Source organism: Vipera berus (genome assembly GCF_964194415.1).
Source record: "Vipera berus genome assembly, chromosome: 2".
Classification (NCBI taxonomy): domain Eukaryota; kingdom Metazoa; phylum Chordata; class Lepidosauria; order Squamata; family Viperidae; genus Vipera; species Vipera berus.
In genome coordinates, this window is record NC_138203.1 from 18,335,894 (window position 1) to 18,355,553 (window position 19,660).

Below are 19,660 nucleotides of genomic sequence, written 5' to 3' on the forward strand. Positions count from 1 at the left end.
ATGCAGCCGCGAGAGTTGTGTTGGGAGTCTCCCGATACTCCCATGTTACACCTCTGCTCCGCGAGCTGCATTGGCTGCCAGTTGTCTTCCGAGTGAGATTCAAGGTTTTGGTAATGGTCTTCAAGGCCCTACATGGCATGGGTCCGGTGTACCTCAGGGATCACCTGCTGCCGGCGTCAACTTCCCTCCGCCCTGTGCGTTCCCACAGAGAGGGCCTCCTCAGGGTGCCACCGGTCAGAGAATGTCGTCTGGTGGCCCCCAGGGGGAGGGCCTTCTCTGTGGGCGCCCCGGACTTATGGAATCGGTTGCCGGTTGAGCTCCGGACGGCGCCCGACCTTCGCTCCTTCCGACGCGATCTGAAGACCTATTTATTTGAACAAGCCGGCCTGGCCTGATGGGGGATGTGTTGGGGTTTTTTATTGTGGTTTTTTACATTATTATCTACTGTTTTAGCTTGGGCCTTGTATTTAATTCTCTTTTAACTTTTGTACCCTGTATTTTATATGTGCCCTGTTCACCGCCCTGAGTCCTTCGGGAGAAGGGCGGTATACAAATATAATAAAACTAAACTAAACTAAAACTAGCTAGAAACTTTATTTAAAATATGAAAAAGACCACAATCCAAGACTTGAGTTAGGACTGGTCATGAATCTGAATGATCTACCAATTATTTATCATGGACATGGGCCAAATCTCTGTTCTTTTTTTTTTTATTGAAAAGTTTTAAAGTACATTTTATCTTTAACAATCCCCCCTCCCCCCACCCACCCCTACCAATCCCTCCCTACCCCTCCCCACCATTCCCCCCTCCCCCCCCGACTTCCCAGAGCTAAGTACAAGGTATAAAAAACAAAGAACAATCATAAACCTCCATATGCTAACAACAATAATCTCTTAAATCTATCACTCTCTAGCTCATATAGGATAACTACAAACAATATTAATATTACTTATATATAAAAAAAAAGAAAAAAGAAAAAAGAAAGGAAGACTTATTCAAATGCTAAATGAAACTTTTTAGTCCCATATTTGTTCTGGATATAATCAATCCATTTTTTCCACTCCATAATATAACGTTCTTGCGAATGATCTTTCGAGTAAGCCGAGATCTTTGCCATTTCCGCCAGGTCAGAAACCTTTAGAGTCCATTCTTCTATAGTCGGCAGATCCTCCTTCTTCCAATATTGACCTATTAAAAGTCTTGCTGCTGTAATTAAGTTCAACATCAACTTAGTGTCCACAACAGTAGCATCTGTAATTATGCCCAACAAAAACAATTGCGGGCAAAACTTTATCCTTTGCTTGAAGATCTTCTGCATATTCCACCAAATTTTTATCCAAAAAGCCTTAACCTTTTTGCAGGTCCACCATATGAGAAAATATGTTGCATCTTCGCCACCACACCTTCAACATTTTGGCTGATAGTTCGGATACATACTTGCAAGCTTTTTAGGAGCTAAATGCCATCTATAAAACATTTTATAAAAGTTCTCTCTTAGGTTTTGAGCTTGTGTAAATTTAACGTTCCTCACCCAGATCTTTTCCCACGTGTCCATTGTAATAACTTCTTGGATATTCTGGGCCCATTTTATCATACAATCCTTAACAAGTTCTGTTTCTGAATCAATTTCTATCAATGCAAGATATATCCGTTTAATATGTGCTGGACCCTGATTTCTAATTTGCTTTATCAAATTTTCATCAGTCATTGCAAAACCAATTTTCTGATCTTCTTTCCACCTGGCCCGTAACTGAGTATATTGAAACCAAGTTTGAACAATATTCTCATCTCGCAAGAGGTTGTATGGCTTTAAACACCAGACATTTCTTTCCAAGCTTAAAATCTGCTTATACGTAGTCACATCATGTTTGAAACCAACATTTATGTTTTCTATTGCGTGTTTTGGAATTGCCCACAACGGTATCTAGTACTCTAACTTATGTCTATACTTCTTCCAAACTCTCAACAATGCCTGTCTTAAAATATGCACTTTAAACACATTATCTACCTTCTTATCATACAACAAATATGCATGCCAGCCAAATAACAAGTCATGGCCCTCAAGATTTAATAATCTCTCTTGTGTCAAATTAATCCAGTCACTTATTCCTGATAACGCAGCAGCTTCATAATATAATTTAAGATTAGGCATTTTAAGACCACCTCTTTCACGAGTATCCTGCATAATCTTAAGTTTAACTCGTGGCCTTTTCCCTGCCCAAACAAATTTATTGATACCCCGTTGCCATTCTTCCAAATTAGAATCTTTTTTAAGAACCGGTATCATTTGAAATAAAAATAAAAATTTAGGCAGGACATTCATTTCCACTGCTGCAATTCTTCCCAACAAAGACAATTGCAATTTTTCCCAGCTCTCCATTTCTTTTTGAATTTTCCCCCATAGCTTTTCATAGTTATTTTTATATAACTTTGTATTAGAGGGTGACAAAATCACCCCCAAATATTTGACCCTTTTAACAATCTCAAATCCAGTTAATCCTTCTAAAAGGGCCTTTTGCGATACTGTCATATTTTTGGCCAGAATTTTAGTTTTTTGTGCATTAACTTTAAATCCAGAAACCTTCCAATATTGCATTATTATCTCCATCAGGTCCACAACAGAGTTTTCTGGCTGGGTCACCGTAACAACCAGATCATCTGCGAACGCTCTCAGTCTATAATCCTGATCTCTAATTTGTATACCCTTAATTCTTTCCGAATTCCGTATTTTTACCAATAATAACTCCAATGTTAAAACAAATAATAAAGGTGATAACGGACACCCTTGTCTTGTGCCCTTCTCAATATTACATACTTCAGTCAAACTATTGTTAACTATTATTCGGGCAGTTTGTTTTTGATATAATGCCCTAATTGGTTGCAAAAATTTATCCCCAAAATTCATTTTATCTAAAACTTTCATCAAAAATTGCCAATTCAATTGATCAAAAGCTTTTTCAGCATCTAGAAAAATTAGCGCCGCAGGGATCTGGTTGTTCCTTTCCAAAAACTCCATCACATCAACTATATGCCTCACATTATTTTTCATTTGCCTACCACTAATAAACCCAGTTTGATCCCCATGAATCACCTGTTGCAGAACCCTCATCAATCTGTTAGCTAGCACCTTGGCAAATATCTTATAATCTGTATTTAAAAGTGATATCGGTCTATAGTTTTTTACTTGAGTAACATCTTGATCTTCCTTCGGAATCAAAGAGATAAAAGCAGTTCTCCAAGACGGAGGCACCTTTCCCCCTCTCTGAATTGTCTGAAACAGTTCCTTTAACGGCTTTATCAATTCCAATTGTAGGTTTTTGTAGTAAGCCGCAGTCAAACCATCCGTGCCTGGCGCTTTATCCACCTTCAGTCCCTTAATTGCTATAAGAATTTCTTCTTCTGTTATCAGTTGATTAATCTCCTCCTTTTGTGCTTGCGTTAAAACCGGGATGCTAGCATTCTCCAAATATACATCAATGTCTTTTTCATTAATCTTCTCCTTAGCATATAATTTAGAATAAAAATCCACAAAGGCTTCCTTAATAAGATCCTGTTGAAACACAACCTTTCCCTTATGTTCAATTTTATCTATATTAGAAGCCCTTTGCTTTTTCCTTAGTCTGTAAGCTAGCCATCTACCTGGCTTATTAGCATTGCAGAAAGTATTATGCCTAGCAAACCGTAAATTGGTTGCCACTTGATCAGCCATCAACTTATCAAATTGTCCTCTTAGTAGATTAATAACCTCTTTAATCTTCACATCCAATGGGTTCAAAATTAGGGCCTTTTCTTTCTCCCTAATTTCATTCTCCAGTTCTTTCCTTCTAACTTCCAAGGTACGTCTGCATTTATTATTCATATATATCAACACCCCTCTCATATAAGCCTTGCTAGCATCCCAAACCATGTCCATAGAAGTATCCTTATTCATATTAATTTCAAAGAAGTCCTTCATCTGCTGTCCAAATCTCTGTTCTTGAACCTCATCTGAAACCTCAGCTTCTCAACTGAATATCAAGTTACTCTATAAAGGCTGTATCAGTACCAGGGCTGCAAGATGCTTTGCAGATTTAAGATTTCAGTTCTGTGGCCAATTACTTGGGAGAATGTCCTGCAGAATTTGAAACAAATGCCTTCTCAAATTAGAGACAGGGTTGCCCACAACTGAGATGCATCCTGGGATGCTGACTGTTGGAGGTTGTCTCTGTGGGGTGTGTGTGTGTCTCCATACAGATTTTAGTTTTTGTAGACAATTATTTTTCAAACTGAAAAGCTGCAGCAGAAGAAAAGCAAGATGACAGATGCATCTTAATAACTCTGGGATGTGAGCAGTTCAAACAAACACTTTCTCAAAGATTAAACAATAGGGAGCATCAAGTTGAAGTTAATAGTTTGTCACAGAGCAACAGAACTTGGGTTTTCAAAGAACATTTGGGAAGCTTGCGGAAATATTTAAATATCCTTTTCTTTCCTAGGATGAAAATGACATTTTTTCTGGGCCAGCCACAACATCCTTCCCTCTGTACTTTTACAGGGTAAATATTCCAAGCCATATAAATCCAGGGACAAAGCAAAAGTTTGACTGTGTTGTGTTGCTATTCAGAATAGTCCTATCTGCACTGGTTATATTTGCATTAATTTCCAGGAAGCAGTGATAGTTATGTGAATATGTCTCAGATATGAAATGATCACCTGTGTGGCAGCCACAATGAAAACGCACTGGCTGATGCACGTTTGAACATTTGTTTTTCCTTTTTAATTATGTGGTTTTTTTAATTTCCAGATTGTCAATGAAAACAAAACTTCATTGTAAACAAACAGATATTTAGGGGCATATTTTTAAGGTGCAACATCACAGGACTCTGCAATGCTTTGGATCCAAAGGACGACACACATAGTACCTGCTGGCACCTTCTTAAATTAAACATACCTACTCCTGGGATCATGCAGCTTATTTACTAACAATATTTATGGACTGCCCCAATCTGATGGGAATGCTGATGTTTACTCTGAAGCACCTTTTTCCCTTTCAAAATACTAAATTACATCTAGCACATAATGGGAGCAGAATGATAAAAAAAAAGCAACTCAGCCAAGTAGCGAGTGGAAACACAGCACAAAAATCAATTTCAGACACATTATGAGAAGACAGTCAGTACGTGAATGCACAATCTTGCTCTCCCACCCACATAACTCTGTACTAATACTGTAAAGGAGAATATTTGTAACTCAGGGTTGACATGAGGGGTCCCTGGTGCTCTCTAAGCTTGCTTCTTTTCCTGCAGAGGTTTCATTACCCAAACTAGGTAACATCAACAGTGCTAGTAAGGAGTGCAGTTGCAAACTGATAAATAATAAACCTTTATTGTCAAAGTACAACATGTGTACATTGAGATTAGCTGAGCCTCCCCCCATGCTCCCTCCCCCCAACACACAGTGACAACAAACCCTCCATCCTACCACACCATGTGAACCAACTACACCACACACCAGCCTCCCAAGTCAATTCTGCATAAGTTCACAGAGATTATATCCCATTCAAAAGCCTAACAGCCCACGGATAAAAGCTGTTTTTCAGCCTGTTGGTACGGCTGGCTATATTCCTATATCTCCTACCCGATGGTAGGAGAGTAAAGAGATACCATCCAGGGTGTGAGTCGTCCCTGAGAATTTTCCTCACTCTTCCAAGGCAACGAGCCCTGGCGATGTCATCCAGTGGTGTCAGGGGACAGCCCACAATGTCTTGTGCTGTGCTCACTACCCTCTGTAATACTTTCCTGTCCGCGGCTGTCAGACCAGCATACCAAATCACAATACCATAGGAGAGGACTCTCTCTATAGTAGACCGGTAAAAGAGGGTCATAAGCCGTTGTTCTACCCTGTTCTTCCGCAAGACCCTAAGAAAGTGATGCACTGATGATATTACCTAATTTGGGTAATGAAAAGTCTGCAAGAAAACAAGTTAAGCTCAGAGAGCGCCAAGGACCCCACCTAACTCTGTCATAAATCTCTGAATGTTTCTTTCAGCTCTTCTTTTTCTCTGGAGCCAATTTGCCTTTTAGTCTTCTTAACCCACCACACCATCTATAAGCCTGACATTCTTTCTTTAATTCCATTTCTTTGGATATGTCACTTAGCCTCAAGACGTGCCCCAGGACCAAACTGGGACTTTGAAACATAAATGTTCTCTCCGGATCTTAAAACTTGACTGTGCGCCATCAAGTGGATGTCAACTTTTAGTAACCACACAGTTGGGTTTTTCTCCATCACAATCTGTCCCTCACCTGGTCCGTCACCCCTGTTCCTGAATCCATCCACCTTGCTGCTGGTCATTCTTTTCTTCTCTTTTATCTTTCCCAGCTTTACAGCCTGGTCTCTGCTTTAGAACTTATTGGAAACGTTATTAGCTGCAACCCTTTACTAGAACAATAAAGCAATGATGTGTATCACTTTGCAGATTTATAACTTTCCAGTTAAGTTGATAATATTTTTTTAAATCCCTTTTTCTGAGAAATCAGATTGCTGGATAAAGCTTTAAAAAGTGCGGGTTTGCTATTTTTTTTTTATTTTTGTACATTAGCTAACTTAATTGTAAACCGCCCTGAGTCCTTCGGGAAAGGGCGGTATATAAATGTAATAAAATAAATAAATAAATAAATAATTGGAAGAACCAAATGGTGAAAAGGAAGCAAAGAAGAGAGGCAGAGGGAGACAGGTTGAAAGCAGTGCAAATGTATTTCTTGACTTGGGCTAAACTAGCTTCTCTCTGAATAAAAGTAAGAGGCGTTTAAATAAATAAGGTTTTCTCTTCTTTTTTAAGTACTGTGTAACTGCCTTTTCCCTATTCTTGCCAGGCTGGCAAATGGTTTTAAACCTTTCACCATTTTTATGCACCTTTAGCTTAATAAATTATTAAGAATATATATCTTTGTAATGTACAACATACATTTTTGCAGCAGCACGCTCTGTGTCTACTGTTGTTCATCTTTCTATTATAAACTGTGGCTTAAAGTTGTATAAAGTTATAAATTCTAATTTTTTTCAATTAGGTAACTGGAATTTGCATATCCATATTATATAGATAGGCGTCAATTTATGACCTTAATTGGCGTTGGAATTTAGGATGCTAAGTGATAAAAGTCAGCATGAGACTGGACTAAGTCTCCCTTACTTGTGCATTCATCACAACCAACCCGATTCCTCTGAAGCCACAAAGAATTCCCAGTGGTTCACCACTGAGTGTTCGAGCAGGTGCCACAAGAAGATTTTTCCAAATGGGACTGTAAACCGTAATATTATTAAGTAATTCCGTAGCATAGAAATACCTGAATTTTAGTTGCAGAAGAATGGGCTTATTTGGTTGCGGGATGCAGAAGTTATAATAAACACTACAGACTCATGTTTACCTGACCTATACAGGTAGTCGTCAACTTACAACAGTTCATTTCGTGACCAAAGTTACAATGGCATTGAAAAAAGTGACGTTTTTTCCCACTTACGACCAATGTTTCACTTGGCAACAGAAATTCTGGGGTCAATTGTGGTCGAAAATCAAGAACTACCTGTACTCATTTAAAGGGCCAAGTGGCAGCATAGACCAGCTTGCGCGGCCCATGTCATGCAAAAGCACCATTGGCAGCAACACAGATTTAAATAAATGGAGTTCTACTAATTGCTCCACAGAGATGAACACTCTTTGAGATCCTTCCAGATCACCAATATTATGCCTACTTACATAAAGATGGGTAGTACTGGATGTGTGGCAGTACAATTTTTATAATCCTCCCTGAAGCTACATCCCAGGATACATCCTCCCGGATAATTACCATGCACGATGACATTAGTGGCCCTCAACACCATTATGTGATTCCCTGGTGTGCAGACAGCATGCTTAAGAACCTATTAGATCTTAGAGGAGCCTCTGTGCCTTCAGGATTGGAGGTTCTCTTCCTTTGTTGAGGAAAGCTGAACTTGAGCAGGCTGTAGTAAGTATCTCAGCAGAACTAGAAACGTTGCCGTGTGCTACTGATGTTGCCATGCAGAAGGTGGCAGGAACAGCTGGACACACAGGGAGGGACAACAGATTCACCCTGGATTATTTGCTGGCCTCACAAGGAGGTGTTTGTGAACATGTGAACTCCTCCTGTACAGTACATGTGGGTAAATAAATGCAATACAGGTAGTCCTTGAGTTAGCGACATAATTGATAGTCGTAAGCCATGACAGTCATAAAGTAGGTCACGTGATCGGACCCTCTTTTGCAATCGTTTTCACAGTGGCGGTTAAGTGAAAGTGTGGGTGGTTTAAGCAAACCCATTTTTCGCTGTGGATCATTTTTTGCTGGAAACCAGCAATTATGTGATTGTAAAAAGGTAAAAGTAAAGGTTCCCCCGCACATGCGTGCTAGTCGTTTCCGACTCTAGGGGGCGGTGCTCATCTCCGTTTCAAAGCCAAAGAGCCAGCGCTTGTCCGAGGACGTCTCCATGGTCATGTGGCCGGCATGACTAGACGCCAAAGGCGCACGGAACGCTGTTACCTTCCCACCGTAGTGGTCCCAATTTTTCTACTTGCATTTTTACGTGCTTTCGAACTGCTAGGTTGGCAGAAGCTGGGACGAGTAACAGGCGCTCACTGTTATGCGGCACTCAGGATTCGACCCGTCAAACTGCCGACCTTCTGATCGACAAGCTCAGCGTCCTAACCCACCGAGCCACCGCATCCCTCTATGTGATTGTAGGGTACTACAAACAGCCATAAAAGCAGGGCAGTTGCCAAGTGCCCAAAATGCAGTCATGTGAATGCAGGGAGAAGAAGAGAACATTGGAAACTTTGAAACCATGCCTTTTTTTGGCAGAAGAGTCTGTTATAAATCGGATTGGCCATAAGTCAAGGACTCCTTGTAAGAGCAAAACCAACAATGAATTAGTCATCAAAAGGCCGCCCTTATGGATAATATCTGTCTGACTCAAACACAGGTTGTTGATAGGCCAAGAAAGCCCCAATTTTCATTCTCAATTCTTTCTAACCCGTTGCTAATATATGTTTGTCTCAAGCAGGGCTCTCTACATGGTGAAATGCCAACATCTCTTGCCTGCCACAACTGGACAAGGCAGGCTGATGGGTACCGTATTATTGCAATACTGCCTCACAGTATACATTGCATTTCTCTTTGGACAAAGTAAAAAAATGGGGGATTCTAGGGGCAAAGCTGAACCTTTGATGTTAACAATTTAGTCTATGTAAGTGTTATTATTTCAGTCACCTGTATAAGTTGAAACTCTGAATGATTTATCTCTTATCTCCATTTGATGTAAGGTCAGCCATAATGTGACACTAAACCTGTTTGTTCTGCAAATGCATCAACTCTATTCTTGTTTAACACCCCACCCCCCAAGAAGAGTTAACGTAAATTAAATTGGGAGCAAATCTGTTTCAAATAAGCTTCCTGAACAGTGACTGGCTTTGATTTACAAACTTTCTGTTCTTCCAAGGACTATTTCCTCAAGGAAATTTATATAAGACTTGTTTCAATCACTTTCAACACTCTCAGCTCTTGCTAGTTAGAAAGCCACTTATGCCTGCTGGCCAGTTTGATCTTCTGTTATCACTTTGACTTATTGCTCATGGTGAGTTTTTGCCACCACAATAGGCATTTTATTAGCACTATCTTTCAGTAATTACAGAACAAAACCACAAATTATTTGTAGAAATTCATTTTAAAAGGGCTTTTTAGAATGCATAGCAAACTATGAATGCAAATTCAGAAGATTTCGATAAAATTAGACATATCCTGCTACAGTAAAAAATATGATTTGCCCAAGACAAACTCTTAATTTGCAGAATTTCATATTACAAGTTTGCTTTAAGGTTATTTAATTCAATTACTTGGAGTGAATGAAGTTGTGAGATCTCTTTTTTGGAAAAACCATGCTCCAGGAGAACTTCCTCAGTATGTTCTCCTATCAAAGGATCTCTCTTGAATGAAGGTGTAGCTGGAGTTCTGGATAAAAGGGGAGACGGTCTTGGACTTATCTCCGCCTGATCATTTTTAAGAAAAGAACCCCGCTGTTCATTATGGGGATGAGAGGCAGCTTCGTCAAAAGTTAGCACTGGGGTCACACAAGCATCAACGCCATTAAAAATCTCACACCATTCCGCTTGGGATTTCTTTCTGAAAACATCTGCAAATATCTTCTTCATTTCAGCCCAATCTGAGAAACTCATCTGTGGAGGAAGTTTCTGACGATCCAGTCCCAAACCTGGAAATTTTAAAAATAAATATATAGTCCAATTTAATGAAATGGGTGTTTGCCAGCAAGCTGTACTGAGCAAATAATATGTATTGGGAGCAACAAGAAATATAAGGGAAGACAATTAAAAAGATAGACTAGGAAAATGGGGGGAAAAGTTAAAAAATGTTAATGCCTGCTAATGCACAAAATCTGCCTACACGGTCATGGCGCAGATGTTATTAATCTGACACAAGACTGTTGGCTTAACGAAAACATTACTTCAATATTCAAAATTATTTCAGTCATACATATTAATTAACTTGACTCAAACACAAATTTGCTGTGCTTCTCTGGAAAAATGTGGACATACCTACAAGGCCCTTTCCGTAACCATACAATTGCAGCCTAAAGCTCTTTTTTATTGTTATTCAAAGCAGGGATAGCAATATATATGTAGTCTTTGATGTATGACCACAATTGAGCCCAAACTTTTGGCTGCTGAGCGAGACAGTTGTTAAGTGAGTTTTGCCCCATTTTACGACCTTTCTTGCCACAGCTGTTAAGTGAATCACTCAGTTGTTGAGTTAGTCACGTGTTTGTTAAGTGAATCTGGCTTCCCCATTGACTTTGCTTGTCAAAATGATATCACGTGACCCCGGGACACTGTTAAGTATGAATCACTTGCCCAATGTCTGAGTTCTGATCACATGACCATAAGGATGCTATGATGGTCGTAACTGTGAAAAATGGTCATAAAGTCACTTTTTTCAGTGCTGTTATAACTTTGAACGATCACTAAATGAGCTGTTGTAAGTCAAGGACTACCTGTACAATAAAAATCATTTCCCACTGATAGCTAGACCAAGAGTAGCGGACAACCCAATAGCTCCTTGTCAAACAGACACTACCGTATGGCCACGAGAGTCAATTCTTCTGCTCTAAAATGCTTCCACCTCAGCCAGTGGCAATAACTAGGCTGCTTTGGCTTGGAAGCTAAGTAGCTTTGCACTGGTTAGAAGTTGGATGGGAACTCCTCAAACCTGGAAGCTGAAGTTGAAAAACCACTTCCCTACCAGGCCAAGAAAACTACATTAAGGTACCAAGAAATCGCCGGCAGTCGAATTTGAATCAAATTTCCTTTTTTAAATGCTTTCACAGAACCTACGAGATCCCAGAATGGATTCCCTAGGGCCCTCCTGAACAACAGACAACCCCCTGACTATAGAAATGAAAGAAGCACTAATCTGCCTCTGGCACCAGGATATTTTTCTCATTGTTACATACCTCTTTGTAGCTTGCTTAATTCCTTCTGCATTTCCAGAAAACAAATTAGTATATACTACATAGCTTTGTTCTTTAAAACTAATTTGCTGAACTCTTTATTTTGAAGAAAGAAACAAACAAACAAAAAGCTCTCAGCATGTTAGGATTTGAAGGGAAAACAAAAATGTCAGCTTTTGTTGTTCTGAAGCCTAGCTGCCTAAAGCACAGTAAATAAATGCATGTACATGCCCATTCATTTCCAAATTGCTTTTTACTAGCCAGGCAATTTCCAAAGGGAGCAATGCATTTAAAAGCAGATTATTTCCCATACAGATACCGAATAACATGACAGTTACTAAACCACAAAAAGTGTGTGTAATAGGTTCTAATGTATGTAATAAGGTTCTGAGTTCATTTAGCATGTTTATACTTTTCTAAAAGAATTTCCATTTACAAGTAAAAAATTATCCAATATTTCATGTTGCACTGCTTTTAATACAGTTATCCTCTATTTATCTGTGGATCTGTTTTCTAGATTTTCCTTAAAGCCAAAGGTGGCACAAAGTTTATTTTTAACAATGCAATTGGAAAGGTAAAGATGAAGTGTGTTTATTAAAAAGATACACAGAAAAACACCAAAGTTATTGGGAAAACCTACAGTAACTCAGTTCAGCAGATAAAACAATTTCTAAAACTCCCACCAGAAGCAACAATATAGCAACAATAAACTCACTGATTCCTAATTTTAAGTTTCCCCACTGGTGAAATGAGACATTTGCTTTACACCCAACTATGCAGAGATGCTGATAACCATACAATGATTATTAAAATATTTTAGAAACACATGGCATCAGTCCAAAGTCTTTTGCAGTTCTTAAAAGGATTAACTGGTGCAGATTAATTTACCTCTGATGAACTGCTCATAAAAATGTGGCTCCAGTGCACCAACCGCCATGAATTTCCCATCCAAGGTCTCGTATGTTTCATAAAAAGGGGCTCCACTGTCCAACAGGTTCTCCCCACGTGCCCCGTTCCAGAGGCCCACTTTTTGAGATTTCCACAGAAAGGAACTTACATATGCTACACCTTCTACCTTAAAGAGACAACACAAAAGCAATTGTGTAACATCCTATGCAAAGATGATGCCAATAGGAATATATAGCATTGTTCAAATAAATATTCTTTCTTGTGGGTGAAGTAAATGCCCTCATTCCTCTTCTTTTCTCAACATGGAGGAAAGTCAAAAACATTAAGATGATGATCATGATGGCATGGCTGCCATCTTGAATTTTTTGTCATCCAGTTTCCCCAATGTTTTCCGGAAATTCTATCAGCAAAGTTTGTAATTCTGGCATATATTCTTTTTCACATTTATCTCCAATTACTGCCTTTCTATTCTTTAGCTCCCTTTGTCTCCCTTTGTCTCCCTCCGTAGCCAATATCCTGCCCTTGATATTTTTATTGCCTATATATTTATTGCCTATAAAGTAATTGCCTATGGATCAGCAAAAGCTAAGGACAAACTGTATACAAACTCTATTGCTAAAGGAACGCTACAAAGTCTCATTAAAACATCTCTACAACAGTTAGAAAACTCTGTAACTGAAGTGTACATTCTTGGTACAGATATTGATCATGTACTAATGCATGTTTTTCAAGAAACTTTTCAAGAAAACATGCTCAGTATTACTTCAATATCACAGACACATAGGACAAGCCATGCTTCCATTTTTATTAACTACAGCTCGCAATGCCTCACCAGGAATTCAAGAGAGAACTAGAAGGAGGAAGGTTGGGTATGCCAGCCATCTGGATTTATAAAAATAATAAAGGCAGGATATAAACAAATATATAAAAATCACACAAAATAAAGCTGGAATGGAATTTGGACCAAGAACACGTCTTTAGGGCCGAGGAGGTCGGCTTCCTAAGACAGTCTCTTTGTTCTTCAATCAATCAATCAATCAATCCATACATACATACATACATACATACCATGCTAGCGTCAATGACTTGCCCTTTGCCAGATTTTGTACGTTCATACAAGGCTATGATGATACCCATTGCACACATGACTCCTCCACCAGCAAAATCAGCCAGAAGATTGATAGGACCAAAAGGATTTTCATTTTTTCTGCCAAGTTTAGACAAGACACCTATATACAAGAAATATTTGTCTTTAAAAAGTGCCCAGGCAGTTTAGTATCTTTTTCTCTAACCTTTTAAAATGTAAATGGTACTTCCAAGTATGAAATCTGTTGCAATCCAACCTGTCTTTTAAATTTAGATATGTGTTCCCAGATAAGAGTACACTGACAGGATTCCAGTAATGCTGTTTTCATTGTTGCAGGGTATAATAACAGAATCTTGAAAGACTGAGGAACTTTCTCTCTGTCCCACCTTATACTGAACAAAATAAAGGAGATTTATTTGCATTTTTTTAATGCTTTTTCAGTCTCTGGGACAGTGTAATCATGTTGGCTAAGGAATGCTGAGGCTGAAGTCCACTCATCTTAAAGTTGCCAAGTTTGAAAAACATTGATTTAGCCAAGGACAAAATGTAAGCCAATTCTAGAAATTCTGATGTCATCCTGTAATTAAGGGGTTGGACTGGGCCTGGGTACAAGACCATTGTCAGTTTTGGAAAATCTCTAGTTAACTTTGGGGAAATTACTCCTACTTTCTCTTAGCCCAGCCTAATTCATGGGGTGCTCTGAATTCTTGAAAGAAAGATGGGGTATACCTGTAGTGAATAAACAAATTGCTTTAGTTTTACTGTGCTGAATTGAGCTATAGACTTTGCTCCATAGCTCACTGTTTTGCAACAGCGAATGAAGTATTTATTAATCTACCTAAATATACTCTGGATGGTGTAATCTAGCATGCTGGCTGGGGAATTCTGAAAATTGCAGGCCTCTCATCTTCAAATTAACAAGTTTAAAATAATGAATAGCAATCATGCACTGGCTTAAAAACATATAAAAATAAAAACAAAGCCTTCACCATATTTTTAACTATGTCAACTGTAACTCTGTAGGTTCTATATATTTAACTTAGAAATTTTCTTTAATGTAGGTTATACAATCACATACCTGACACTGCCAAATAGTTGATATCATGGCCTGCCAGTCTGACATATTTTCCTGATTGGCCAAATCCTGTCAACCTGGCATAGATGAGTCTGGGATTATCTCGAAGGAGGATATCTGGACCAAGACCAAACTTTTCCATGGCACCTGAAAAGGAAATATCCAACTTCTGTGAAAACTAAAAAATTAGATTGACAAATATGTTGTACATAATCAAGAAGAGAAGCAACCTAGAAATAAGGAGAAACTTCCTGACAGTGAGAACAATTAACCAGCAGAACAACTTGCCTTCAGAAGTTGTGGGTGCGCCAACAGTGGAGGTTTTTAAGAAAAGACTGGACAGCTACTTGTCTCAAATGGTTTAGGGCAGAGGTAGGCAACTTTGGCTCTTTTATGACTCCTGGACTTCAAGTCCCAGAATTCCTGAGCCAGCCATTCCAGGGGAAGGGAGAGGTTTCCAAGCTGAGCCATGCTGGCTCAGGAATTCTGGGAGTTGAAGTCCACGAGTCATAAAAGAGCCAAGGTTGCCTACCCCTGGTTTAGGGTCTCCTGCTTGAGCTGGGGGTTGGACTAGAAGACCTCCAAGGTCCCTTCCAGCTCCATTCTGATTGAAAGAGCAGAGTTCATGCAAGACCTCTGCACTTACATGGATCGCCTGCACAGAACGTACTGAAAAAAGCTCGTTCCCGCTCCTGAAATCCCACCACAGCTGCCTTTTCTCTCCCCCGGGTAGGAAGCCGATCATCTCCCCGACTCCCCCGCCTGCCGAAGAAACACCTGGTCGGAAGGGATCTACCAGGACGTCTGTTCGCTGGGTCATCCTGCGCAGCGCGGCGGCGCCCTGAGGTTTCTTCAGGTTCAGCGCGATGGAGCGCTTGCCGCGGCCTAGTGTGTCCGGGCTGAAGGGCGCGTGGGGCAAGCGGTCCACCCGCACCACCCGCGCCCCGAAGTCAGCCAGAATCAGGCCGCAGAGAGGCGCCGGCGCCAAACCGGCCATCTCCAGCACTTGCAAGCCCTGCAGCGCCATCGCGGACTGAGCGTAGAAGCGGCGCCGGGCGGGGATAAGGCCGGGCCGGCTGGGAGGAAACGGAAGGCTGGAGCTGCTGCTGCCGCCTCCTGGCGAGCGCTCGGCTTCCAGAGGCCCGGGCAGATGCAGAGCTCCGGAGCCCGCATCTTTGGGCATTTGGCTGCGACCTTTCTTCCTCTGCAAGACCACCTGACGTTGCAACTCATTGGAATTTGTTTTCCCTTGAACGATTTAATTTTAAGCACTTTTTTTTTCTTCTAACAAAGTTTTTTTTAAAAAAATAAAGTTGTAGTAACTTGATTAAAAACTTTTTAAAAGATTTTTAAAGCAGAAACTAAAATTTAGAATGTGTGTATTTTTATTGTTTAAAAAATTTAAATCATATTTAAATTTTACAGTTTAAATATTTTAAGTAGGAGGAGGAAGGAGCATTATGTATGTTCTCTACCTGGTGTCACCCATAAAGTAATAAAGGTGGGATGTTAAAAAAAAGTGGGATTTAAATAAAAGAAAAATATTTAGAATAAAGAAAAAGAAGGGAAAGACAAAGCCAAAAGTGCAAAAAAAAGGAAAATATAAAGAAATAGCTTCTGGTTACAGCATAATTTACATTTTTATATAATCTTGATATTTTTTTTCTAGTCATCAAACTATGTATCATAATTTCATTGTTTTCTCTTTCCTTCAAAATGTCTGTAAGAAGTTTCCAGTCACCATGAAATGTAGATAATGTCTTTTCTCTCATCAAAATTGTTGATTCAGACATTTCAGCAAGTTTCATCATATTTACCATAACATTTGTGTTTCAAAAGGGGACAAATTGAATAGTTTGTTAGTTTGTCCAAAGATCTTATAATGTAAACATATATTAGAAAAGAAAGTTGGTACTCGGAAGGCATCTCGTGCTTGGAATGACATTTTGATAAAGAAACATATCTACTCCATGCCACAGTTTAATTCTTTCATCTTGAAAATAGGTGTTGTAATTAACCGCCATGCTTTAATGAGTGTTTTTTAATGCATGGTCCAAAGATCCTGGAGTTTCCCCCAAGACTCTTTACAGGGATCTGCAAAATCAAAAATTATCAGCTCAGCCTATGTTGAAAAATAATACAATGTTAAAATCTCATCGAACAATCATGTCAACTGGTTGTGGCAGCAAATGTGTCAATTGCAGTTTTTAATACAGAAAATACAGGTAATCCTCAACATACAACCACGATACAGCCCAAAATTTTTGTTGCTAAGTGATAATTTGTTAAGTGAATTTTGCCCCATTTTACAGCCTTTCTTGCCACAGTTGTTAAGTGAATCAGTGCAGTTATTAAATTAGTGACACGGTTGTTAAGTGAATTTGGCTTCTCCATTGACTTTGCTTGTGAGAAGCTCTCAAAAGGTGATCATGTGATCCCAGGACACTGTCACTGTCATAAATGTGAGTCATTTGCCAAATGTCTGAATTTTGATCAGATGACCATGGAAATGCTGTAACAGTCATAAGTGTGAAAAACAGTCATAAGTCACTTTTTCAGTGTGGTTGTAACTTTGAATGTTCACTAAATGAACTGTTGTAAGTTGAGGATTACCTGTATTGATAAAAATATCCTACATAGACAAAAGCTCTTTTGGGGTTTTCCTATTTTTTAAAAGTGTGAAGAGGTGCTGGCTTCAATCAGTGCCAACCACTTTAATAAAACTGGCCCTTTCATTCAGTGAAGCCAATTCCTCATGTCCCTAGGGCCTAGAATATATTCACCATCTTATTTATAATTATGGTGTTTTTACTTTCAGAAGAAGATTCTACATGTAAAAACTAAATTGGGTAGCCTGAATTTGCAGCTTATATTTGCTGCCTGTCCTCAGGTAGATAAATATTTTGGACCAGCATTACTTGCTGTAAAATACAGTACTTGCCAGTAACATGACTGAAGCCAAGCAAAATTTGTTTCTATAGAGTGTGGTGTAGCTATATGAATATTTATGTGCCTGTATATGCGCCCTCTAGGTGGCAGAAAGCAGCTTTATTTTTGTTTTCGTTGTCATGTATTTTGATCCAATGGCCTAGCTATGCTGACTCAGGAATTCTGGGAGTTGAAGTCCATGAGTCCTAAAAGAGCCGAGGTTGCTTACCCCTGGCCTAGACATTTGTATTTGAACATAGACCTTTTTAACATTTATATTTTATTTGGTTCTAGATGAAATATTAATATATATTGCTAGTTCATGTATGATTTGCATATGCTAAATAATTATTTTTTGTCTTGATTTTAAGTAAAACTGAGCTGGCACAAAATATAAGGCATTTTTTCTTTCTCATATTTTATAGTATAAATGAGACAGATCTTTTATTCTGATGGTCCAGAGAACTCAATCAGTTTTCCACTTTATCTGGAAGTACTGGCATTACATCGACAAGCTATGTACTTTTGCTAATAGCAATCAAACATTGAGGCTGGAGAATTGAATGCTTCATTTTTAGAAATTTCTTCACAGCTGTATTGCTCGCTATCCGGTTCTTTTGGTGTGTGGGAAATGCATGAGCCACATCATCTATCTTATACTTCAGAGGTCCCCAAACATTTGAGCACCAGGGACCGGTGGGCATGCACATGTGTACGTACACTGGCCATCCCTTCACACGGCCCGGTGGCCAAGCGACTGTGGCCCAGTAGTGGACCGCAGCCCACAGGTTGGGGACCCCTGTTATACTTTATAAAAAGATTGAATGATTTTATATTATTGCCCTTTCAGAGGATTCTGGGTGAATGTTTCCATAGTTAACCCCTTGCTGAAGAAAAAGTCTTCATCAGGATCCAGTCCAAGCCGGGAATAAACAACATGGCGACTGCTTTAGAAAGAAGGTTGCAGCTTATTGAAGAGGAGAGCCAGACAGAAAGATGGCTCTGGAAAAAAAGAGAGGGAGCGCGTGTAGGGAGTGGGTTTTATACCCTCTGGGGCTCTTGAGTTTGTTTCCTGTTCCTGTTTGAGGCTTTGTATTTCCTGTGTCATGCACTTTGACCTGAGTCTGAGTGTATCCCTTTGGCATTTGTGGGTTAATCCTATTATGTCATCTTAGAGTTTGGATGGGGTATGTAGATTTTGGGTGTCTTTGTCTTCTTAATCTTCGAGCTTCAACCTTCCTGAATGGATTATTTACATCTGCATTTCTACAGAGCTGGTTTCTGCTTGGGGGAGGGAGACTTTGGGCTATTAAGAAAAACTGGGCATGCTTTTCTGCCTTTTTAAGATCCTTTGAGGAAATATAATATTCTGCCCTTTTAATATTTCCTTCTTGGGAGTGGGGGGGCTGACTTCCCACACCCTCTTAGATAAATTCTGTTCTCTCTGTTTCTGCTTAAGTTGTCTTTGTAGTCCTTGGAGGTTGCAGTTCAGAGATAGCCCAGTCAATTTCATTTTGTCTCTTGATTAAAGCTGAATCCTCTTCTCAAAGATCGCAGAGACCTGACTGAAAGGTCCTGATTCTGTAGCATTACCAAAATATTTTGGCTATAGGAGGTGATAGGTTGGTGCAGTGGCTCAGTGGTTAAGATGCTGGGCTTGTTGGCTGGAAAGCTGGCAGCCCATCCTCACCCCAGCTTCTGCTAACCTAGCAGTTAAAAAGCATGCAAATGCAGGTAGATAAAGAGGTACCACTTTGATGGAAAGTAGCAGCACTCTTTGACATCATGCGGGCCACATAATGGGAAATGTCGTCGGACAACACTGGCTCAATGGCCTTGAAACAGATGAGCACTACCCCCTATAGTCGGCAATGACTAGCTGACTAAAATCCACAGGGTCTCTTATCTTTCACCTTACAGGAGGTGAACTGTAGGCAGATGTAGTTTTCCTCAGACTGCAAAATTGAAAGGGAAAATGCATTGCAGGAAGAGAAGGGAAACGGTATATAGCTGCTTGGGAAGAATATTGCATTTAGGTGAGAATAGCTGAGCCTCATCTATCAGCCCTAGAAGAAATTTCATCCCGCCCATTGTCCAGAAAGTGAAGGATGACAGATTTTATGTACAGGCAGTCTTCAATTTACAAC

At 39.6% G+C, this 19,660-nt stretch overlaps 1 protein-coding gene across 3 annotated transcripts; it reads right to left on the minus strand.

Moving 5' to 3' along the window:
• Nucleotides 1–9,638: 9,638 nt before the first annotated feature.
• AMACR (alpha-methylacyl-CoA racemase) lies at nt 9,639–16,536 on the minus strand. Of its 3 annotated transcripts, none has more exons than XM_081321663.1 (5): nt 15,382–16,536; nt 14,589–14,763; nt 13,492–13,652; nt 12,403–12,589; nt 9,639–10,260 (listed from the first exon to the last, which is right to left on the minus strand). In XM_081321663.1, exons 1-5 carry the CDS (start codon nt 15,766–15,768, stop codon nt 9,851–9,853), a joined length of 1,320 nt encoding a protein of 439 aa, XP_081177789.1. In that variant the 5' UTR covers nt 15,769–16,536; the 3' UTR covers nt 9,639–9,850. The 3 variants fall into 3 exon arrangements, with proteins under 3 accessions (XP_081177789.1, XP_081177790.1, XP_081177791.1); XM_081321664.1 differs by having other exon boundaries at nt 14,589–14,732; nt 15,363–16,536; XM_081321665.1 differs by lacking the exon at nt 13,492–13,652 and having other exon boundaries at nt 12,403–12,585; nt 14,589–14,732; nt 15,363–16,536.
• Nucleotides 16,537–19,660: the final 3,124 nt, after the last annotated feature.

Bases quoted from the DNA above. Each gene is read 5' to 3' on its own strand.
- AMACR (XM_081321663.1), bottom strand. From the start codon at position 15,768: ATGCCCAAAGATGCGGGCTCCGGAGCTCTGCATCTGCCCGGGCCTCTG. The intron at 12,590-13,491 runs GTATGTATGTAT...TGTCTCTTTAAG, and splicing joins AAGTCATTGACGCTAGCATG to GTAGAAGGTGTAGCATATGT. The intron at 10,261-12,402 runs GTAAATTAATCT...TAAAATTTCCAG, and splicing joins TTATGAGCAGTTCATCAGAG to GTTTGGGACTGGATCGTCAG.